This window comes from Protopterus annectens, chromosome 13.part0, assembly GCF_019279795.1.
Source record: "Protopterus annectens isolate FY-2018-M chromosome 13.part0, PAN1.0, whole genome shotgun sequence".
NCBI lineage: Eukaryota > Metazoa > Chordata > Ceratodontiformes > Protopteridae > Protopterus > Protopterus annectens.
This window is the reverse complement of record NC_056747.1, coordinates 1,305,146,080-1,305,171,300: the sequence shown is the minus strand read 5'-3', so window position 1 is coordinate 1,305,171,300 and position 25,221 is coordinate 1,305,146,080. Positions and strand designations below refer to the sequence as shown.

General features: G+C 38.7%; 1 protein-coding gene across 1 annotated transcript in view; it reads left to right on the top strand.

Moving 5' to 3' along the window:
* The window catches only part of TTLL6 (tubulin tyrosine ligase like 6), a 1,150,444-nt gene that overhangs the window by 526,985 nt on the left and 598,238 nt on the right, over positions 1-25,221 (top strand). Inside the window, exon 5 of the mRNA XM_044055332.1 lies at positions 13,326-13,411. Coding sequence (XP_043911267.1) covers positions 13,326-13,411 — 86 coding nt within the window. The remainder of the gene's footprint in view (positions 1-13,325; positions 13,412-25,221) is intronic.

Genomic DNA, 25,221 nt, shown 5'->3' with positions numbered 1-25,221 from the left:
GCTCAATGAAGGGAGTTATGGATGTAGCATACATTAAAAGGAGTGGAAGAGGATATCAGCTCAATGAAGGGAGTTATGGATGTAGAATACATTAAAAGGAGTGGAAGAGGATAGCAGCTCAATGAAGGGAGTTATGGATGAAGCATACATTAAAAGGAGTGGAAGAGGATAGCAGCTCAATGAAGGGAGTTATGGATGTTGAATACATTAAAAGGAGTGGAAGAGGATAGCAGCTCAATGAAGGGAGTTATGGATGTAGCATACATTAAAATGAGTGGAAGAGGATAGCAGCTCAATGAAGGGAGTTATGGATGTAGCAGTGAATTTGTAGACATTGTTTCAAAACCAGTAATTTGTTGAAATGGAGGAGCAAGTTAGAAAGGAATGTAAAATTACAAACCTGCAGTCAAGAGGGCTTAAATGACCAGAGTCAACCAAAGAATGAAGTGTCATGGGGTGATATCATGGAAAAATATAGGAGAAAGCTGCAGAAATGACACTGGAAGGGCAGTGCACAGTTAAAGGGAACTTATGCAGAGACAGTAGTGACTACCCAAGGGAGAAAGAAAGAAAAGAGGAAAAGACAACACTTCAAAAAGAAAGTCTGTGGTGACAGTACCAAAAAAAAAAAAAAAAGAAGAAGCCAGGAGTTGTACAGATTTGAGGTATACGACAAAGTAATTTTACCTTGGGCTTAAAAGCACAAGAGGTAAGAGCTTTCATTTTAAGTAATAAAGAGACATTTTGTGACATTTTTTGAAGCTGTACAAGGTATGGAAAAGTTTTTGTGTGTGTTTCAAAAAAAGAATGGCAATCCATGAAATGAATATGTAGTTAAAGCATATTTGCAAGAGACAGAAAAGAAAGTACACATACAGTTTTGAACAGAGGGGAAAAGAGAGACTTTAAAAAGAACAGTTAAAAATATTTGTAAACAGGTAATGGACATTTCAAACGTCTGTGATATTGATGGTTTATGGACTGGAGGATGGAACCATAATGCCATTTTAAAATGAAAACAGAAAAAAAAAGGTACACATTCTGGGTCTCATAAATTTTGAAGGTAACATGGGTGTTGTAAAATATTGGGGAATAATTGTGATAAAAATAAATATTATGTATTTGCAGAAAACAGAACATGAAGCAAAGAAAGGTGAACTTGATTGTTACACATGTAAAAAACTGGACATGCATGGATGGAATGTAAAGAAAAAGAGAATGAATCAAGTACTGAAAATCAGGGAAATTATTATTATTTATTTATTTTATTTTATTTTATTTACATTTGTTGACTGGGAGAGTCCGACTGGACACAGGTCCGTTTTCAGCGGAGGCCCAGGGAGAAAAGCTCCACATTAAGTATTATTTGCATTATACAGTTAAAAAAAACATAGCATTTAAATATAGACATTAGTCCAGTTAAGGATGCAAGACAAGAAGAAAACAGATGTGAAACAGCTGTAGAGCATAGTACAATTTTAAAATATGGTGACATATACTAAACATGTTTAAAATGTAGCTGAGATTCATCAGTGAACAATTGATACAATCTGTTTTTGAGGTACATAACAGCCATTAGCAGTTGTTGCTACAAGAAGTTAGTATTATATGGTAGGTAGCTGGGAACATGAGCAGCCAAGCTTGCTAAGAGTAGGTTGTTGATAGGGGGCTGAGAGAGGTAGTGGATGGGGGGAGTGGATGGCATTAGAGGGGGGGGTTTCTAGGGCATATCTGGCAAGTTTTGAAGTGTGATTTATTAAGGATTTAAAGTGGGTGCAAGAAGTTACAGAGGTAATCGAGGATGGGAGGGAGTTCCAGAGTTTGGCTATAGTGCAGGAGAATAATGCTTCTCCAGCAGAGTTAATGGCTCTTGTAACCTGTAGGAGGTTTTTGTGGCTGGATCTTAGTGGTCTCGTAGTTATGTAGGGTTGGAGTAGATTCTGGAGGGATGGGACTTTTAGTGGTTGGTTTATTAGTTTGTGGGCGAGTGTGAGTTGGTACTATTGAAGGAGGTGGAGGAGCTCTAGCCAGCCCAGTTCTGCTAGTGAGAGACCGTGGTGAGTACGGTAGGAAGCCCCTGTGGCGAATTTGGCGATTTTGTTGTAGCAGGTTTCGAGCTTATTTAGATTGCATTGTCTAAGGTTAGTAAATATTGGAGAGGCATAGAGTAGGGTAGAGAGAAGATGAGAATTTGCTACCGAAATTTTAGCTGCTTTGGTAAGTAGTTTCTAATTTCTATATAATGCTCCTAGTTTTTTGTGCACTTTTTTAATGGTCATGGAAATGTGAATGCCAAAGTTCAGTTTATTGTCTATTTCTACTCCTAGTAATTTGGTGTGTTCTGTAGGATGGATGGAGGTGAACAACTCAGAAATAAAGAGGAGATAGAAACAGATGAAACTTTATAAGAAAACGGGGCACTAGTAAAAGAAAAGATGAAGAAGAGAAAATAGAAATAGAATCAGAAGTTAGTGATAAAGAAGATATAAACTGGAAAGTGGTAAGAGGAAAAAATTCTATTGGTATAGGAGTAAAAGATAGAAAAAGAAAATGTAAAGGTATTAATATAAAAGAAAAGAAGAAAGGAAATTGATAACAAATATACATTAAAGAAAGTGATATAGAAAGAAAATGATATCCTTTAAATTAAGGAACAGAGAAAGGAATAATTTAAGGATTGTTTCAGTCAATGTAAACAGTATGAAAAACAATAAGAAGGATAGGGATTTTAGAATGGTGTAATAAATGTTATGTCACTATTATTGCTTTGAAAAACATATAATTTCTGATATATGAAGAAGGATTACAGACACAAAAATATGGGATGGGGAGACAGTATGGAATATAGGGAATGAACAGTATAGAGGAAATATCCGTATTATGTAGAAGAGTAGTGGGTATTTTAGATGTCATATTGAATGGGAAGACTAAGAATTGCAGGTTTAAGATGGCAAGGGAATGTTTATAGAATTATAGCCATATATGCTAATGTGACTTGTAAAGAAAGAGAGAATTTATTTAAGAGGATATTAGATGATATACTTGTAAATATGTGCATTATAATTGCAAGAGATTTTAACTGTGATTTAAGTGGAATAAAAAGAAAAGAGGAAAAGATATAAAAAATGATAGAAATTATGAAGTGTACAAAACTGGTTATATGGAATAGAAAATCATGGAATTGTGACAAAAGGATGTACTGCCAGCATAGCTAGCTGGAATTTTGTAAATAAGTATTTGTCATTTGTGAATATCAAATTGATTTATACAAGATGCTTGTTACAAATGTATTAGAACTGTGGGTCATACAAGTTGATGGTCGTACAAATGTATTAGAACTGTATGTCATGTGTATATCAAACTGATTTGTAATGTGTATATCAAACTGATTTGTACTGATGTTTGTGTTGAAAATGTATTTGTAAAGTGCTTGTGTTTGAAATGTATGCACAGTGTGCCTTACTGCAGAGAACTGAAATGTGCATGCACTGTTGTAACTGTTTAAATGTATATGTTTTAATAGAGGAAACTGGAAGGTTAACCTCGCTCCAGCAAACTTTAGAAAAATGTCTGAAATTAAATTGCTTTATAAGCTAGGCCATAAAGATGCTATCTCACAGGCTTCAAGGCAGCCAGAGACACAAAGTCTGTACTGGGAAGCTTTCTGTAGTGTCTTTGGGGTGAACTAATTGCTGCTCTTGAAGTGTGGAGGAATTCAATTGTTTTATGACTTCTAGCACCTGCCAAAGATCCGAGCAAAAGCCCTTGTGTGTGTATTTTTATAGGTAGGTGTTAAGTCCTGCTAGCTTCCAGCATTGGGGGGTTTACATGGGAATTAGAAGTCAGATGACAAGAAGTGATGTCATTCTGCAAGTTATCCTAGCAGTAATATTTTAGATATTATTTTCAGAAGTCTCTTAGTGAGAGAGAGCATTCTGTATTCTGTCTTAGACCTGACAACAAGAAGAACCATTCACCACATTGTCTGCCTTGCCTTGCTCTAATTAAGTAAGTTGTTAGGGAATAGTAACTCTCTTAGATACAATCAGGAATATAGTGAAGCTTAGTTTAGATATTGTTTTTCTTTATTTGTTTGAGAATGTCCTTCAGCGTTGTTTTAAATATTTCTTGTGATTTTTGAACTCTGATGTCACTGTGAAAATATACTTAGTATTTTCTTGTTCTTTTATTATTAAATATATTTAAACCTTTCATTGTGGCTGATCTTTGTAGAGATATTTAAGTTTTGAGAGTACTTACATATTTACTTGGTGACACTGTGTGGGCTACTCCTAATAGCCTTGCTCTTGGTCAGACTACCATTTGTATTAGTATTAATATTACACAGTAAAATTGGACATCCTTTGTTAAGGGCCTTAAAGTTACTGGTGAGGGGTTCGGGTGGCAGTGGTAACTACCTTGTGCCAGCCTTTTCCAGGTGTTTGTGTGTGTAAAAAAATATCCAAGAGTGTGTGTGTCAGCTACTTGGGCAGGGACACAAAGCACTGGTTGGACAGAGGGAGTGCTGGAGAACTTTGCTTGGAACCTTGGCTAAGGACTCAACTGTATAGCTGTTCCAGTGGGGAGTTTTATTGGGGATCTAGAGAAAGAGGGAGAAACCAGCCCCGGACTGACTGTGTTCTCTGTGTGCTCTTAAGGGAAAATTGCACTTGATGCAGAGAACTTCATCTGGAAATACTGTGTGTGTACTTGTTACTCTCCCAGTGAACATCCCCCACTGGTGCCAGTGGTGAGGATTGAGTCTCTGTGATTACTGGTCTAGTGGAGGGTCATCACAGACACACAGAAGGGGCACTTTAAAATTTGAAATTGATTACTTTATAGTATCAGAAGGAATATGTGTAACAGAAGATACTATTGCAGCAGTTTTTTGTTCAGATAATTTTGCAGTATGACTGGAAATATATTGTAACAGAGAATATATAAAAATAAGAATGGGTATAAAAAGAATAAATGGAAAAACAATGGAATGAAAAAAGAAAAAATAATTATTCAGTTAGGGAAGGATCATATTACAGTAAAAGCATTCTAGGATAGTTAGTTGGAATGGTGGATTACTTTTAAAAGAATATATAAATTGAGTTATTTACATTGTTAAAGTAAAGTAAGAAAGAAAGAAAAGCAGGAAGATGTCAAAACATATAAAGATGTGTTAGAGAATTAGAAATAATAGAGAATATTATGAAAAAGAGAAACACATTTTCAAAACGAATAAGGAATTATTACACAAACAAAAATATATTTTACAAGGCAGGCAGGGAGAGGTATCACCATATTTACATACAATAAGTGAAGGAGGTTAGATGTGTGATAAGAGAAATGAAAGATAAAGAAGATATTATTTATTTATTGATGTTTGTTAACCGGGTTAGAGCATCTGGGCTTGTGGCCCTTTTTCAGTGGAGACTCGAGGAGAAAAGCTCCAATACATAGTATAAAAATGACAGAAAGTCATACCTTTACAATAAAAAATATATGTTACATAGTACAAAATGTACAGAAAATTGCAACTTTACAATAAAAAAATATGTTACATTACTTTTGAGAGAATATCATTTTGAAAATATATGTAAGATAAGCCAGAGGTTTGCATGCATGATATTTTTAAGAAGGATGTACAGACAAAAACCTATGACATTTGATTAGTTTTGGCAAAGAAATTTTGATATAGGTAATATAGACCTAGGGTGATATAGGTAATTGAAAGAAATGTCAACAACAAGTTATAGAAAGTGTTATAAATTCTGTGGAAGAAATGGTTAGAAAGATAAAGTAAAAGGACATGGCAAGTAAAACAAAAATCTCTGAACAAATTAACAAGGAATTTGAAAAAGAGATTACTTTATATGAATTAGATAACATGTTTAAACAATTAAATACAGAATTGGCAGCTGGTCCAGATGGAATTGGATTTGAAATGTACACAAGTCTACAAGGATAGCAGAAAAAGTATTTGTTATGTGTTTTAATGAATGGTTGAATGAAGGTTTAAAGCATAATGAGTTATGCAGTGGTATAATAATGGGTGGCACAGTGGTGCAGTGGTTAACATTGTTGCCTCACAGCAAGAGGTTCTCCGGTTCGATTCTCGGCTGGGGTGCCTTCTGTGTGGAGTCTGCATGTCCTCCCTACATTCACATGGGTTTCCTCTGGGTGATCCGGTTTCCTCCCACATTCCAAAGACATGTGTCTTCAGCGTTTCTCCTGGGGCCTCCACTGAAAATAGGCTGTGTCAAATGTCAAATAAATAAATAAATGAAATAAATATTAAAATTTATATGGAAAAAAGGAGAAAAAGAAGATATAAAGAATTTGAGACAAGTAGTGCTAAATAACACAGACTTATTATAAGATATTTAAGAAAATAATACATAAAAGAGTTGAGAATAAGGTGCAATATATAATGGAGGAAAGTATACATGCCATGAAAGGAAAAGGATGTCAAGAGTTTTTAATGATAGTGAGAGAAACACTGGATGATATTGCAAAAAAGGAAGAAGATATAAAACTTATGGTAGGCAATATTAATTAAGCATTTAATTCAATACAACAGGATATGTTATGGGAAATAATGGAAATGTAAAATAAAATTAAGCAAGTGGTGAATAATAATAATGTAAGAGTCTGAATATTTGGGTAAGCAAAGAAATAGATATGAGGAATGGTATAAGACAAGGGTGTCCAATGAGTAGTGCTTTATTTGCTTTAGTTATGAATGCATGAGTCAGTGAGGCTTATCATAAAATGAAAAATGCAAAATATGTAATTCATACTAATCTTGAATTTCCAGTTATGATGTCATATGCAGATAATATTATAACTACTAAAAATAGAAAATGGATGGGATACATTTTATTTAGCTGATTGCTTGAAATAAGTGGTTATGTCTTTAAATAAAGAAAAAAGCAAAGAAATGAGAGACAAAATCAAAACAGCAGGTATGCAATTCTCTAATGAAAGAAATATCTGTATTAGGATTACATTTTGATAAAGAAGGCAATAGAAAACAATGGGCTACATTATTAAAGGAATTAAAATATATTTATGTTTATGGAAATATACAAATTAGCTTATAAAAAGAAAGTCTGATTAATTCAGTATTAATAGATAATGTAGCATATTTATGGTGTTGCTATGCTTCCTATGATATATGAGGAACCATTATTAGAAACAGTATTTTCTTTTATACGGGTTTTAGATTAAATATGAAGAAAGGAGGAGGAGGATTAGGCATGTTAAATCCAACAGCATATGTTGTATCATTAAATTTGTAGAACATTTTGAAATGATTAAATTAAAAAAATGAATTTAATAACAAGATTATTTAAATATAAATGTGAAGAACTTTGGGAAATAATAAGATGTAATAAAAGAATAAAAGAATGTTATAATGAAGAAATAGAGAAATACCATCAAAAGATAAAGCTGTAGAAAATAAAGATTGGTGAAATAGAAGAAGATAGAAAACATGATACAAAAATATAATGGAAAATATTACTGTATTAATCTGTGTTAAAATATACCCAAGGAAGAGATCGAAGCATGGTGTAGTTATAAATTAAATATCAAGATTTTATGGAGATTGGAAATAAAAAAAATAATACCAGTAAAAGGTAATATTCTGTACAAAAAGAAAAGTAAAAATATGTTTGTATAGTGGTGACGAAGAAACTACATAGTATGCCTTTTGGAAATGTGAGAGAGTTAAAAAAACTTTGGTGTAAATTATGTACAATGCTTTTAGGAAATTTCAAAAGTAGGGATAGTATAAATATGGTCATTATAAGAATAGAAGTAAAGAATCAAAATTGAATTTTATAAAAAAGTGTTTTATGTAGTATGGAATAAGAGGATTAATGAGATTATGTTTAATGGAAACTGGACATTGTCATTAATATTTACAAGATCAGACTATGGTAATGGAAAAAGAGTGGAGGTCAGATTAAGAAGTATGTATATAAGAACAATAGATTAAAATTAAAAAGTTTCTATGTATATAAGAACAATTAATTATGCGTAGCAAAATGAAAATGACTTAAATAATTGTATAATTTTGTAAATATGTATATATATTTAAACTGCAAATATATACATGATGTATAAAGATATAAATAAATAAAGGACCCTGGACTCTTTTGATAGGTGCAGTAGGATCTTTTACATCCACCTGAGCTACCACCAACTCAAGCAGATAAGACCACAGTTTAACATCTCATCTGAAGGACAGTACAGCCAGAAGTGCGACACCATCTTATGCAGTACTGGAAAATTAATCCAACTGCTTGTGGGAATACAACCCTCAAGCTTCTGTACCAAAGGCAAGTGTGCTACCTGGTGAGCTAGTGAAAGTATATCAGAGATATCACAGAACTGTTTAATAAAATTGATACAACCAGAGGATGGCAAAATGAGATGGACTAAAGTAAAGTTAGAATACGGGAGTGGCTATAGTAGAATCAAGATGCAAATGGCAAGACTCTAGCATAAATGGATAAAGCCCTGATTACTGACAAGGTGATCCAGATTCAATTAGCAGCTTGAATTTTGAGGTGCTGTTAGGAGAGGAAGGATGTGGCCATCCTGGCAGGAGGGGAGAAAGGGCTTTGCATTTAGGACATATGTAGGGAAATAAGTACAAAGTGCTGCCAGAGCATAGGTGGGAGTCCTGCTGATTTCAACACTAGACAGAAGTGAGGGGCAGTCCAGTGCTGATGCCCACTGCACAACGGACCCTCAGGTGTCACAGGGGATGTGCAGGGGCAATAAAATAAAAAGGGTCTACTTTATATCTCCAAAAACTTAAAATATGAAGTGCTCACATGAGCGAATATGCAGGTATTCAAAATTACTATTGTGGCGGGCTGTGCCCCCCCCCCGCTAAATATATATTCCAACTCCAAGATCGCACTACAGTGAAGAAAGGGCAAATATCCTGATCTCTACTGTACTGCGATCCAAAATAATGTTTGTCGAATATCTGCATTTTCGCTCATATAAGCGCTGAAGATTTTAAGTTTTCGGTGATCTAAAGTAGACCCAATAAAAAGGTTAAATATACATCCATGACAGCAGTATGACACTGGCTCAGGACACCTGTATCCCCTCGTGAGCTCCATTCCTAGCTGGAATACGTCTGGAGGAGAAAAGGTGGGATGAATAGACCCCATGACTGAGGAGAGTCACTGGGTCAGCTGATAGTCAGTTGTGTGGGGAAAATGAGCATAAAAAAGAATCAAGACACAATAACCATCAAAAGTGGTAAAGTGGTACTCTGCAAGTAGCGATAACACAACTGGTAGCAAGTGCAAGGATCACAGAGGCAGTTTCACGCATAGGGACAACAACACTAAAGAAAGCAAAAGGTTACACAGTTAAGTTCAAACACAGCAAGCCGCTATTAGATAAGCTAATACCACTACCTAAAAGTGCAGTGACAGTATCCTGTATATTAAAGTTTTGACCAGCAAGTTCAAGTATAGTAAGGTAAGCATGTTGGATGAACTCACACTAATAAGTCACTTTACCTGACACTTCACAGCAAACATCACTGAACAGCAGTGAACTATGGGAAAGAGCAATACAGCAATCATCTGACAAGTCACACCAGAGTAACTAGTAATGGGCAACACTGAAAAATAGTGATAAGCAGTAGTGTAGCCATTAAGGGACAACACTGTAAACAGTTATGATGAGTAGCCAGACAAATAGCACTGATCAGTGGTGCAGGGATTTAATTTGATTTCTGTCCTACCCAGTATCTGTGGTGAGCAACAATAACACAGGCAATAACAGTATGCCAGATCCAGCAACAGTTAACAGCTTTATGAATGGTTAGCTATCGACCTTAAAAACTTTTACTGAGCATAGTGCCTGCCACAACAAGTGCAAGGGTCACACAGTAAAGTTAAAGAATAACATCGTAAATGTAAGAACGGTATTTTTAGTTTGGTTTCTTAATTAGCATCAGTGAACACAAAGTGCAACAATATTACAGTGGTGGTTTTATTTTGCTTTTTATCTTAACTGATAACTGTGAGCAAAAGAATAAAAAATATGCAAAAAAATAAGATCTTACCTTATGTAAACAGATACGTACCCTCGCTTCCCCATGGCTATCAGGAAAGAACGTACTTGATGCTGCTGCTATCAGAAGACATGAAGGTAATTTCATTTTGTGAAACACCTGACTAGTATATGACTGGCTTTGCTATGCCACCCTTAGTGCAACCAGTCAAGCCCCAGCTGTCATAAGGACTTGGTTAAAGTCTTGTTTCTTTTCTTCAGTAGTACAATGGTCACTGCCCAAAGTCGCAGTCACTGCCCAAAATCACAGTCAGTGCCCAAAGTCGCAGTCAGTGCCCAAAGTCACAGTCACTGCTCAGAGTCTCAGTCAGTGCCCAAAGTCGCAGTCACTGCTCAGAGTCTCAGTCAGTGCCCAAAGTCTCAGTCAGTGCCCAGAGCCTCAGTCAGTGCCCAGAGCCTCAGTCAGTCCCCAGAGTCTCAGTCAGTGCCCAGAGTCTCAGTCAGTGCCCAGAGTCACAGTCAGTGCTCAAAGTCACAGTCACTGCCCAAAGTCTCAGTCACTGCTCAGAGTCTCAGTCAGTGCCCAAAGTCTCAGTCACTGCCCAAAGTCTCGGTCAGTGCCCAAAGTCGCAGTCACTGCCCAAAGTCACAGTCACTGCTCAGAGTCTCAGTCAGTGCCCAAAGTCGCAGTCACTGCCCAAAGTCTCAGTCAGTGCCCAAAGTCACAGTCACTGTTCAGAGTCTCAGTCAGTGCCCAAAGTCTCAGTCAATGCCCAAAGCCACAGTCACTGCTCAGAGTCTCAGTCAGTGCCCAAAGTCTCAGTCAGTGCCCAGAGTCTCAGTCAGTGCCCAAAGTCACAGTCACTGCCCAAAGTCTCAGTCACTGCTCAGAGTCTCAGTCAGTGCCAAAAGTCTCAGTCACTGCCCAAAGTCTCGGTCAGTGCCCAAAGTCGCAGTCACTGCTCTCAGTCAGTGCCCAAAGTCGCAGTCACTGCTCAGAGTCTCAGTCAGTGCCCAAAGTCGCAGTCACTGCTCAGAGTCTCAGTCAGTGCCCAAAGTTTCAGTCACTGCTCAAAGTCTCAGTCATTGCCCAAAGTCTCAGTCAGTGCCCAAAGTCTCAGTCACTACCCAAAGTCTCAGTCAGTGCCCAAAGTCTCAGTCACTGCCCAAAGTCTCAGTCAGTGCCCAAAGTCGCAGTCAGTGCCCAAAGTCTCAGTCACTACCCAAAGTCTCGGTCAGTGCCCAAAGTCTCAGTCAGTGCCCAAAGTCACAGTCAGTGCCCAAAGTTGCAGTCACTGCTCAGAGTCTCAGCCATTGCCTGACACAACAGCATCCAAAATCACTGCACTTATGTGCATACCAAGACTATATATTCCCCATTCTGAAGGAGGTATGGGCCTCCTCAAAACTGATTACATGTATAGATCTACAATTGTAGGACTGCATAATTATCTGCTGACCTCAGAAGACCCAAATATAGTAAATATTTTAAAACATGAGGAGAATAAGTCTAAGATGACTTCCCTGCTTAGTTTAGCAGAAGCATATTGGCATTAAGTGGGAATGGAAATCAAACCAGAAGTAGATAAAAATCATGCAGCAACTGAATGTGCCAAAAAACAAACAAAAGAATATAAGGTAAATGACCAGATGAGAAGGCAAGAGGTGTGGAAAATACATAAATATAGTTGCAAGTATAGAAAACTCTTGGAAAACCCTCATGTTGATCAGAGTAAAATGCAGGAATGATTAATGAGAGGTGAAATTAAATGAAAAGACAAAAGGTTAATATTGGCTGTCCAAGATACTGGAATATATGCACTTTGGTTTACAAAGTACATTGAGCATGTGGGTTAAACAGACAAATGTAGATTCTGTAAAACAGAATTGGAAACAGTCACACATTTTGTTGCAGGCTGTGATATACTGATGGCAGAAGGACTGTATATTGAAAGACATATTAGTAATGTGTCGAGACTGTTGCACTGGGATTGTGCAAACATTATAATATTCAAGTAGCTGAAAAACACTGGAAACATGAGCCACAAAGCATCATAGAAAATGATGAAGTTTATATCACAAGGAATCATCCATTACCAACAATTCAAAAAATAGATACAAAAAAATCTGATATAGTGGTCCATGAAAAGAAAACAAAAATAACATTGACTACTGAAATTGCTACAGCCAGTGATTACAGTGTCTTGTATACAGAAATACATAAAGTCATAAAATCCCAGTGTTTGCAGGTGTGGGAGAAAGATACCCAGACAATTCCAATAGTAGTAGGAGCAATGAGTCATATAAAAAAGAATTGCAATCATATTTACATATGTTACCGATACATGTAAGGTCGTACGAATTGCAGAAGGAGTCATTACTGGGCATACTGCGGGTGCTGTGAAGAGCACTATTGGCTATCATCAAAAATCGAAACAATACTAATTTCATGAACTTTAATCGTACTTTGACTTAGGAATGGGATCCATTCCTGTCATGGTATTAGAAACACAAAAGACTTGGAGAAATTAAAAAAAGTACTATTCAGGTACTCTGCCTCAACAAACTACTGCTTCACAGTTTCCACACATGTTCTATGGAACTGGTTTCTGCTGGACATCACCACCAACCTCTCATTCCCATGGACCAAACCACACAAACTGAACTTCTTCAACTGCCCAACTTTGACAAATGACTCCTTCTCTGTAGCTCTGCCTTCACTCTGGTATTCCCTTCCATTGCACATCACCACCAAACTCCCACTAGTCCCCTGCAAATCCATCCTCCAGCAACATTTATTTCCCAGAAACCCTGTAAATGTTTTAACCCACAGATAAAATCAAGATAACTTACTGCCCTGTGTATTTACTCCATGCATTTCATTCCCTCTCTCAGCCAGTGTAAACTCTGTTCTAATTTGTCAGGCAATATAAACAGAATTTGAACAGCACTACTAAATGATGTACAATGACTGCCTAATTGCATTGCTCTCCTATGATGTACTGCCATAGATTGTATAGGATTCTACAGGCACTACCTCCATTCTTGGTTTGTATCAATGAAACTGTAATAACTGTTGAAAGTATTTGCCTTGTACTCCTGTTATTTAAGTATTCTATGTGTAATATAGCATACTTACACAGTTGTGGCTGAAAATGGACCATTGTAGCCAAGTCCATCTACCTAACTGAATAAATAAATAAAAATAAGTAATTTTAGTCAGTTACATAAAAAGTTAAAATGTCAACTGTTCAGCAAATAAGAACATGTCCATTTTACAGGATGATGCTTGTATGCACTTGACAAACTATGCCATTAATAAGCACAGCGAGAACTTCATACGTGACGAGGACCAGGGAAGCAAAAGGTAAGACTCAGAGAAGCACGAATAAGCATTGCGTAAATAACAGACTAGAATCCATCTAGGCATTCTTTTATGCCACGTCACATTCACCCATGCATAGAAACCTTTTAAGTTCATTTACAGAGAAAATAACCTCTTTTGTAGCAAAGGGATGCTCTTGTATGCAAGTTATGTTCAACTCTAATGTTTTCTAGTTTACTTTTTTATGTTCAAAGAGAGGTCCAGAAAGCAAGCACTTAAGAGATAAAAATGAATATAGTAACAAATCTGCATACCCCCCTCCCCCACAATCACAGGCATGGGTAACTAAATTATCCAATGAACAGCTGGAGAATCCTAATGTGAATGAATACAATTCACCCAATAATGAACCTGATGATTTTGTAGATGATGAGGAATACCCTGTTCTCAGACATTCCGAACACCTGACGAGTCACCAAAAAGAGGGGGGTTCAACAGGCAGGGGACACAACAGTTCAACCACTTTCAGAGGAGAGGTGCATCCAGCATTCACAGGGACAATTCGAGGGGGGCCCTCAGGGACAAGCGTTAAGTGAGCCATTAAGACGATCAGAAAATGATGGTGGATTTTGGTTACCCCATGTCGAAATTGTTATGAATACTATGAAAGACTTTAAAGTTTATAATTTTTCTGCATTGTCAATTGATTGTGTTGTCTGTGACCTTTTTGCAAAGGGCCTCACTTTTGTACCTGATGGGTCTGTAAATATCACTCACATCCTTCTTGATTGAAAGAATTTGTGAGGAAATTTGAATTTTAAAATTATGTTTCATAATGTAAGTGCACCAATTAATCCACTGAGCATTTCAAGTACCTATAGCCCCCCAATACATCTTAACCTTGAGCTTTTTGAGAAAATGTGTGTATTAGATATTTGAAATTTTAATTTTAGAGGGAATAAAAAGAAGACAAATTTAAGTAAGGAAGAACTGATAAGATTGAATTAGATAAAAGGAATAGTGGGTATTCGTATCATGAAACTGGATAAAGGGGGTGGGCTTGTTGTTATGAATAAATTAGACTATATAGCTAAGATGAACCAAATATTGAGGAGTAGCACGCATGAAAAAAGCTCAGTTAAAGAATTGAATGGTTCCTATCGTGACATCAAAACATTCTTACAGGATTTGTTTATTGATGGGCGTGTCACTATTGATGAGTTTAACTATTTGAATATCCCCTATCCAATCACCCCAGTCATGTAAATCAACCACGCATGTGCCCCATTGTTGATGCTAGGGGGTCTATTACATAACCCTTAGCAAAATTTTTGAATAGTAAACTGAAAGAATATGTTCATAGTGAACTATTTATATGTAGGGATTCATGGGATGTTTTAAGTAGAATGAACACTACTGAATTTGATGAATCTTCTGTGTTTATCACAGTAGATATAATATGTATATGCAGTGAACCCACATAACATAGGTGTTGAATGGCTTTGTGACTATTTGTATGGAAAGGGACTATACCAAGCAATTATTAATACATATGACCAATTGTTGGACATAGTCCTAAAAAATAATTTTATTCATTTTGAAAAGGAATTGTACATCCAAAGAGTGTGAGTAGCTATGGGGGTTTGTACACAAATATTGTTATGTTCGAATGGGAGAAAATATTCTTAATTAATTCAGAATTTTTTTCTTTCTGTTATTTATGCACTTGTGTTTTACACAATATTTTTATTTTATGGAAGGGCCCTGTGGATAAAATAGACCCAGTTTTGAACTATATAAACAGAACATTGTTTTTACGATTCACTTACACTGTTAATGATAGGGAGATTCCATATTTGGATATATTATTAAAGAAAGATGTTTGTAATGGGAGATATGTTTCTGAAATCGTCCAAAAAGAGACTTATTCCAACCGTTTCTTATATTTTTAATATTGGGCACCCTTATAAGCAAAAATGAGCTGTTGTGAAAGGTCAATTCGTATGGGCAGCCCATATGGTAACCTTAATAGATGTGTTCGAAAAAGAATGTGACAATCTAAACAAATGTTTTTGAAGAGAGGGTACCCGATAGACTTGATATCCGAAGTGTTAAGTGAGGTTAGAATTAAAAGACAGAATGGATTTTTTTCACTAATTTTGGGTGAGAACAGGCTAGTACCTGTGATGGTAAATGATCAAGATGGAAATCGTATGGATGAAACAAGTAGGGACCCTACATTTTTTATAATAAATAAGTCACAGAGTGCATTTAAGAGTGCTTTCATTACTATGTTTGGTAATAATAGTAATATAATAAGGGATATTTTAATAAAAAAAATGGAGTATTTTAAATTATGACAGGCAAATAAGGGATTATGTAGGGGATAAGCCAAGGATTGTCTATACAAAGGGAAGAAGCCTCAAAAATATTTTTGAAAACTTAAACGAAACAAAAAGGATGGGGTATATGCAGAAATGTTGAGCGGGTTCATATTGTTCATATGTACTGGAAGTAAGTGAAGTGTATATAAATAATTTTTAAATTTAATTTTATGGACGATTCACATGTTCAACCAAGAAAGTAGTATATTGCACTCTGTTCACATTGTACTTGATTTTATATTGGAAAAACAGAGAGGAAATTAAAGAATAGGGTGTATGAACATTTAAGAGATATAAGATTAATGAAATAAACTAATGCACTATTTAAACATTGTTCTGAAAATAAGGCCATTCTTTTAAATTTGTAATTTTAGAAGCACTAAATACAAACACTAGGGGCAGGCCTTGCCCATTATATTTAGAGAAACGGGAACAAGTTTGGCAGACCCATTTAAATGTAAACCACTGGCCAGGCTTAAATGAAAAAGTCTCTGTTATGAGTGTGTTGAAATTGAAGCCTCTAAATCGTAAACTTTTAAAAAAGTATAGTATCATTGAAGAATATGTGGTTACGTATGTTTTAATATTAAATAATGAGTTATTATTAAGTATTGTATCGTATGATGTTTTTAACGTTGATTTTTCTAATTGGTGAAATATGGAGGTGTGTCACTTTTAAGCAAAATTATGTATTGCATTAATTTACTTAAATAGAGGTGATAGTTGTTTTATATTTTATATTTTATCTGATGAAGTTTCTGTAATAGAGACAAAAGTGCTTATCGGTCACTGGATTACTTGTAGAAGAGAATAAACGTAGTTTTGAAGTTTTTTTGGGACTTACTTTCCAGACCTTTGTTTGGTTATTAGTTTGTGTTCTTGGATTTGTGGTTTCATTTATTTCTTTATGTTGTTACATGTTTAAGTATTTTATTAAACATAGTGCTTTCATTTAAATTATGATGTTATGTTGTCCCTGTCTCGCCTTCCTTCTTGTTGGTTGGGTTCTGAGCCGATCCTTGGCTCTGACTCAGTTGTATTCTAAAGCTCGAGAGCTTCCACTGGCTTGAGGCTAGATCCTATCACATCATGCCTAGCGGGAGTTTGCCGCTTGAAGCTTCGAGATTGCTGGAGACTGGCTCAGGCTAGGTTTTCGATTTTTTTATTATATTCTTCTCTCTAATATCGTAAAATCTTTAAGGAAGACTTTACTGTAGATTAGTAGTAGCTAGTGTTTGTTCTTACAATCCCACCTATCTCCGTTTTGTTGTTGTTGTTCAGACCATCATTTTTCCTTCAGGCCTATTACCCTCCCTTACTAATCCGTTTTTAGTTAGAGGATTCCCTTTCAACTTAAGGAGTTAGCCTTTTAAGTTAGAGGCTCTCCTCAGTTGAGGGAGTTGTCATTTAACTTAGAGGCTCTCCCTCTTCTGTTACCTTCCATTACCTTCTATTAAAAAAAAAAAAAGAATTTAGGTATAGTGCTGCTGCTGTTGTTTGTTGTAGAGTGGTACCTACTTCTTCTTCTTTCAGCTTTTCCCAGTTAGGGGTCACCACAGCTGATCACCTGTCCACTCATGATTGGCAGTGGAGTTTTATGGTGTCGAGTTGCCAGCCCGATGCCCGACCTTCCACGGAAGGCACACACACACACACACACACACACACACACACACACACACACACACACACACACACACACACACACACACACACACACACACACACACACTCATACCTAGGGCCAATTTAGAGTGTCCAATCCACCTACAGCATGTCTTTGGGATGTGCAAGGAAACTCACGCGACCACAGGGAGGATGTGAAGATCCCACACAGAAGGCACCCCAGCCGAGAATTGAACAAGAGAACCTCTTGCTGTGAGGCAGCAATGCTAACCACTGCACCACCGTGGCTTGTTGTAGAGTGGTATATTCCTCCTTTCTTGATACTTGTAGCTGTGGTTTTGTTGTGCTTGTTGCCGTTTGTACTTATCAGTAATGTCTAAAGAAGCATCCAAAGAATTCAAGCCTTCTGGATTCAAAAAGTGCAACTCTTGCTCCCAAAAAATGTCCCTGACTAACAAACATACTAGCTGCATTTATTGCCTGGGAGCGGTGCACCTGCAGGACTCATGTTCCATTTGTCATGCATTCAGCGTTAGAGTCCTGCAGGAGTGCAAAAGCAAACTCATTTTGAGAGGTTTATTAAAAGGGCCGTTTGACACATCAGTGGAAGGGAATCAGGCAACAAAACTAGACAAATCCTCCAAACTGACATCTTCATCAGTTCTGACCTTGGAGCTGTCAAAGCAGAAAGACAAATCTTCCAGTTCTTCGGATCCGAAACTTTTCGGGTCTGACAAGACTTTATCTCCTGTGGTTGTATTAGTGTCCTCGGAACCATCTAGGAATCACAAAAGAACAAGGTCTCCTTCCTTGAAACTGGTGTGGTCCGCTCCACAGTCACCGCTTCTCCAGTCTGTAGCGGGCAGTCACCGATCATCCACCCACTCCTCTCGGTCATCCAGGAGCCTTTCAGATGATGATGTGGAGAGGGTAGTGAAGAGGCTATTCAAGACACTGGCTCTCACAAAAATCTTATCAAGCCCAGCCCATATGGATGTGGAGCTGACTATTCAACCCCCTGGATCATCTATTCCTCCTTCAACTCACTTGAGCTTGGAGCCAGAGTGCATGGAAGTCATTGTAGTGGAACCATCAGTTCCAAAAACCTCTACTCTCTCAGTTCTGACATCCACTCTGATCTTCTCGATACCACCTTCTATGGAGGGATCTGGGGGCCGGCACTCCATCGACAGCTTTGAGGGGGGAGAATAGCATTGGACCCTTGTCCAACCCTACTCTCCCTCTTGGAGCTTCGGCACAGGTGAGCTTGGCTCCCGCATCAGCCTTAGAGCCATTGCTGTTGCTGCGGGAGAAGTCTCTTGACTCTTCAGAGCTGGGGACCCTTTCAGGCCAGGATCGTGGTGCCTTCGAGGTGATGAGGAGTGTGCTGTCCTCTCAGACAGCTCCTCCCTTGGCTTCAGCTACTCTGTCCCCTGTGGAGCCAGTGTATTTCCTCTCACCACCCTTCCATTCTAAGCATAGGGAACCAAAGCCCCAAGACGCCCCATTGGGTGATCCCCCCCCTCTTCTGAAACCTCCCCAGAGCACCCCTCTGATGAGGTCCCTCAGAAGAGGACATGTAAGAAGAAGCATTTGGACTCCCCTGAGTCTCTGACATCAGACATGGACTTGGAGGACTCAGAAGGGTCCCCATGATCCCCCTCTGTGGATGTCTCATTCTTGGACATCCTGGAAATCCTCAATCAGAGAGGTGGCTGGAAGTCCCTTTCCCCTCCTGAAGACAAGTTCATGTACCTGTACGCATTCGGTTCCTGACCCTCCACCTCTTGGGTGTCTCTGCACTTTGACCCGCTGCTAGGGGTAGTAAGTCGAAAGGCGTGGAGCTCCCTGGAATTGATGGAACCAGTTCCATGGAGAACCAATAAGTTCATAACTGCACCAGATGACAAATCTTTCCTGACCAAGGGCATGCCAGTTGATGGTATGGTGGTGGTGGCAGCCACAAAGAAGGAATTAGCAGAAACCTCTACTTCAGTCCATCTGCTGAACAAAGTGCCCCATATGATGGACAGATACGGGAGGTGTGTCTTTTCTTCAGCGGCTTTTACCCTTAGGTCACTGACTTATTTATCCCATTTCACCCATTTTCAGAGGGATCTCCTGAAAGAGCTAGGATATACCCTACAGGATCCTACAGCTGTGGGAGCTACAGATAGAACTGCTTCTCAGTTTGCGACCTTATCTTCGGTAGTTAACTTCTCCATGCGGCTTATTTCCTATGCAGCCAGTGGAGCGAGCAGGGCAGCAGGCACAGGAGTCACCTTACGGAGACATTCCTGGATGCACCTTTGTCAGTTTGCGGAGCCCTTCAAGTTCTCCTTTACCATTGCCCCTTTTGATGGCTCGTCGTTATTTGGGCCTAAGGTAAAAGAGACTCTCACCAGGTGCGAGCGGGATGGTAAAATACTCTCTGCCATGGGAGTACGTTTTTCCACGCCTACTAAACCTTATCCCAAAGGTCAAAAAGGCAGAAAAATGTGGTTCTGGAAATCCCAGGGAGCTTCGCCTGATGGCACGTGGTGATCCCCCTCGGGGCAGAGGGGGAAATAATAATGGGAGACGCCACCCTCGCGGCAGAAGGGGTCCGCAGAGTCAGGGCGACAGAGATACATTTTCTGGTAGACCCTTTCAGCACTTCTGAAAGGAGCCCTGCCTGTCCACCTCTGAATGCAATCAGGGGCAGATTATCACTCTACCCGGAAGTCTGGCAAAGTATCACAAAAGTCACATGGGTACAGTCGGTCATATCCAGTGGGTACAGTATTCCTTTCTCCATGCCACCTCTAACCAGAAAATGAAAATCCATCCCAGATGTGCCACCCAATCTAAGGGAACAAGCAACTGTAGAAGTTCAAAGGTTGCTAAGAAAACGGGTCATCCAAGACGTCCCTGCAGACCAAATCAGGTCTGGAACTTACTCAAGGTTTTTTTTTAGTACCAAAGAAAACAAGGGACTGGAGGCCCATTTTGGATCTCAGCAGACTCAACAAGTCTGTCAAGAAGACAAAGTTTCAGATGGTGACACTGCAGTCCATATTTCCCTTCCTGGGAAAAGACAATTGGATGTACTCCATCAATCTCCAGGATGCGTACTACCATATCAAGATGGACAGGCGATCCAGGAGATTTCTACACTTCCGGCTGGGAGCCAATCACTACCAGTTCAGAGCTCTGTCCTTTGGCCTCACCACAGTCCCCAGGGTGCTCACCAAATGCATGGCAGTAGTCTTGGCTCATCTGAGGCTCTAGGATTCTGGGTGTTTCCATATCTGGACGACTGGCTCTTTACCGCCACCACTGAGCATCGACTAACCAATACAAGGGACACCACAATCGACGTCTGCTCTCAGCTAGGCATCACTATAAACTACAAAAAGTCTGCCTTGTTGCCCTGTCAATATATTACATTTATAGGGACAGATTTAGATACCAAAGACATGACAACAAAATTGCCTCTTGAGAGGGTGTCGACCATTCGACATCAGGTTGCAGTATTAATTGGGAGGAAAAGACTCAAGCAAGATTTCTTCTAAAAGTCCTGGGCTCAATGGCAGCAGCAATAATGCTAGTTCCCTTGGTGCGCTTCCCCATGAAGTTATTACAGTGGCTCCTGTTTGCTCAATGGTCCATGCAAGATCTACCCATGTCCCATGAAATTCTCATCACAGAGACCTGCAAGAAGGACTTAAAATGGTGATTTCAGTCTACACAGCTGATGATAGGCAGAGACCATTCATCCTCCCCATACCAGTGGCCACAGTGAACACAGATGCTTCCCAGATAGGGTGGGGGGCATTATCTGGGACAGATTGTTCATGGGACTTGGCAAAAACACAAGTACCACTTGCACATAAATGTCCTAGAGATGACAGTGGTGCTTTTGGCATTGCAAACACATCACAGCTCTCTACCCATGGGGCCAATTGCAGTTCAGACGGACAACAAGTCAGTGGTATGGTACATCAACAAGCATGGTGGAACCAGATCCTACCCCTTGTGTCGAGATGCTCTAAGAGTGCAGCAATGGGCAATGTCTTCCCAACGGTTTCTGATTGCGGTGTACATTCCGGGGAAATCCAACATGATAACGGACAAGCTAAGCAGGGCTATCCTTATGCCTCACAAGTGGTCCCTGAAGCATGATGTTGTGAACTAGATTTTTTGCAAGAGAGGCCAGCCTTGCTGTGACCTTTTTGCCACCTCCAGCAATGCCAAATGCAGCAGCTATTTCACCCTAGTCCCCCCATCAGGACAATCACCCAGGGATCCACTTGTTCATGATTGGCCCCCAGGACTTCTGTATGCCTTTTCCCCTTTCTCTCTGATACCCAAGGTTCTTCAGAAAGCAAAATCATTGGGTTGCAAGCTAATACTCATTGCCCCCTACTGGCATCATCAAATCTGATTCCCATTTCTATGGCCCCATCTTCAGGAGGAGCCTTGGATTCTGGACCCAGTTCCAAATCTGCTGGTGCATCAGTCGGGCACACTCTACCCTTCCTTACAGACCCTCAAGCTGACAGCTTGGCTCCTCCACTTCCCATCTTAGCCAGGCTTCCTGACATCTCCCCTGCAGTACAACATATTCTAATTTCCTCTCACAAATCCTCAATGAGAAAACCGGATACTAGTAAATGGAAACGGTTCTCTTGTTGGGCAGCCAAAAATAGTAAATAGTATCGATCCTTTTACTGCACCTATTTCAGAGATCCTTGAATTCCTCCCTGAAATGTTTAACCAGGTGCAGCAGCAGTAACTATCCGAGTTCAGCTGGCTGCCATTTCCAATGTTCATGGGGGAGAAATGGGTTCCAATGTTATGTCCCGCAGGCTATGCAAAGCTTTTCTGAGGGGTACTATCCTTTTGAGATCCGCAATAAGAGAACCACTTCCTCCTTGGGATCTAACTGTAGTCCTAGCTGCCTTGATTCTTCCTCCATTTGAACCGGCTAAAACTTGTTCTACAAAATGTTTGACTTAGAAAACGGTTTTCTTGATCATCATTACCTCAGCTAGGAGGGTATCGGAATTACAAGCTCTATCCATTCATCCCCCTTATTTAATTTGCCACAAAGATAGGGTTTCTCTCAGAACCAACCCTTCCTTCCTACCAAATGTTTGCTCAGAGTTCAATCTGAACCAATCAATAGAACTACCTGTATTCTTTCTGGATCATGGCAACAGGACAGAGTATAAACTCCACCAACTGGATGTTCATAGGCAGTTACATTTTTACTTGCACAGGACACAGGAATTCAGGAAATCTGACCAATTGTTTGTATCCTTTGCAGAGAATAGAAAAGGAGCTTCAGTCCCAAAAGTAAATTTATCAAAATGGCTTTCAGACACCATCACTTATCTCTGTAACTCACAGAACAAACAGCTGCCAGGAAAGATTCGAGGACACTCAACCGGGGCCTTGTCTACCTATACTATCTTTCAGGCCAGGCTGCCTTTAGACTCAATTTGTGCGGCAGCTACGTTGGTTAATCCCCATACCTTCATCACTCATTACAAAGTAGATATGGCCTCCCAGAAAAGGGCATCCTTTGATTCCACGGTTCTGAAGACTCTATTCCATTGAGCCACCCAAGAAGAAGGTACTGGGGACATGGTCCCAACCAACAAGAAGGAAGGAGAGATAGGGACAACATAACATAAAGAAGCTATGTACTCACCATAATGTTCCATGTTTGTTGTCCTTGATCTCGTCTTCCTTCTTGCATCCCACCCTTCTTCCCCCTCCTTGAGGATCGAGACAAATTATCCATCTTTTGGCTATATAGGCCTTGATTCCCTTCCTGCCTTATGAGTTGGGTAGACTAAGAGTTCTTCTACTAATGACTTGGTGGGTTTTACATTATATATATATATATATATATATATATATATATATATATATATATATATATATATATATATATATATATATATATATATATATATATATATATATATATATATATATATATATCTATGTACACATATATATATATATATATATATATATATATATATATATATATATTATATATATATATATATATATATGTGCCTATAGTTTATATATCTGCATATTGTAGTCTAGTGTTATGGATTATCACAAATGAGATCTGGGTAACTCTCGTTAGGTATAATGGGATAGAGTCTAGTCTCAAGCCAGTGGAAGCTCTTGAGCTTTAGAATACAGCCGAGTTGGAGCTGAGGATCGGCTCTGAACTCAACCAACAAGAAGGAAGGCGAGATCAAGGACAACAAACATGGAACGTTATGGTGAGTACAATACTTCTTTTTATTTTACTTCAGCCTGCATTTTTCACCTGTTTATCTGGCTGTAGTTTTTGTGCTGCACAGTCATCTTAAGAACTACCCTCTGTTTTCTTATTGATTGTTCGGCTCTTTAAACATGGTACTGCATGAATGTCATCATATATTTGTAAGAATGTGTATAGATGCTTCTAAACATATTTTTAGGGTTGCTTGGACAGGGGGCAGTGGCCACCTGGATCCTGTTGGTGCTACTGTATACACAACCAGGTAATATACCTGCCACATGCTGCATTTTTAGTTTTATGATAATTTTGGTATTAGTCTTTGAAAAGCACAACTGTTTTTACATCTGAGTAAAGAGACTAACATTCTGTGTTTTTGGATTAAAGTAAAATCCTGGACTTCCAGACTTATACATTCCCTATATATGTCTGCATACTTAGCTCTCAGAGCTGGTCAGTGTTCTAAATGGTTATGCCATTTGACAAATGGCTCCTTCTTTGTAGCCCTGCCCACTCTGGTGCTCCCTTCCATTGCACATCACCTCCAAACTCTCACTAATCCCCTTCAAATCCATCAGTCTTGGGATTTTGAGATATATTTTTTATTTATATTGAATGAGCTATAAGATGGCTACATTTCTACTGTAAGGTGCAAGGGAATATAAAATGATATTATCAGTTACATTTTTCCTTTTATTTTGCCTTTGTTACATTTTATTTGTACAAAATGGAGGTGCATTGCTGCCTAGGACAAACTGTGAAGAATGTTTCAATTTACTGTGACAGCCTTCACACTTCTGAGCTTGAATTTTGCAGTTGTAGCATCTGCTTGGAAAAATATACAATATTCAAAGCACCTGGTCTTTCATTTTGTTGTATCTGTACTGTAAATATGAGTGCTGGATACTTTCTGTGTTGGTTTGTATGTCTGGTACAGTGTAGCAGTACAGCATCTGACTTATTTGTTTCTGAAGCATTTTGATGACTGAAGTTTCCTGAGGTGCACCACCTATTTACTCTCCTGAAGTTTTTATGGGAAGGTTTAGCTCTCTACATTTTCCTTACTTGTAGTGACAACTGGATGGATGTTTTTCAGCAACTTCCTCTACGTTTTCTTTTGGCTAAACCTTTGCTTGATTAAATTGGAGCCATTGTCTTTAGATCAGCCACTCACATAGACTGTTTGGAATTCTGGATTTGTCTGTCAGTGATATTTGATGGGCTGGAATCTTTATTTGGGAAAAGTTTGCCAGGCATTTGCTACAGCATGGAATCTTCTGTGGACTCATTTTTTAGATCTGGCAATTGGGTGACTGGCCTGGGTGGTAGGAAGACCCTACCTTCCTGTGGAGCGCTCGTACTATTTTAACTGGTTTAATCATGTGAAATGACTGGCATGCATTGATTTACATAGTATTTTCATTCTGCAGCTGTTTATATGCTGCAGCAGTGCCAACCAGTAAGCTGCTGCCGATGCTTATTCATTCCTGATAGCTGCGGAGAGAGCAATTCATGGCACAACCATCCTTGGGTAGCCAGGAGGTATAGTT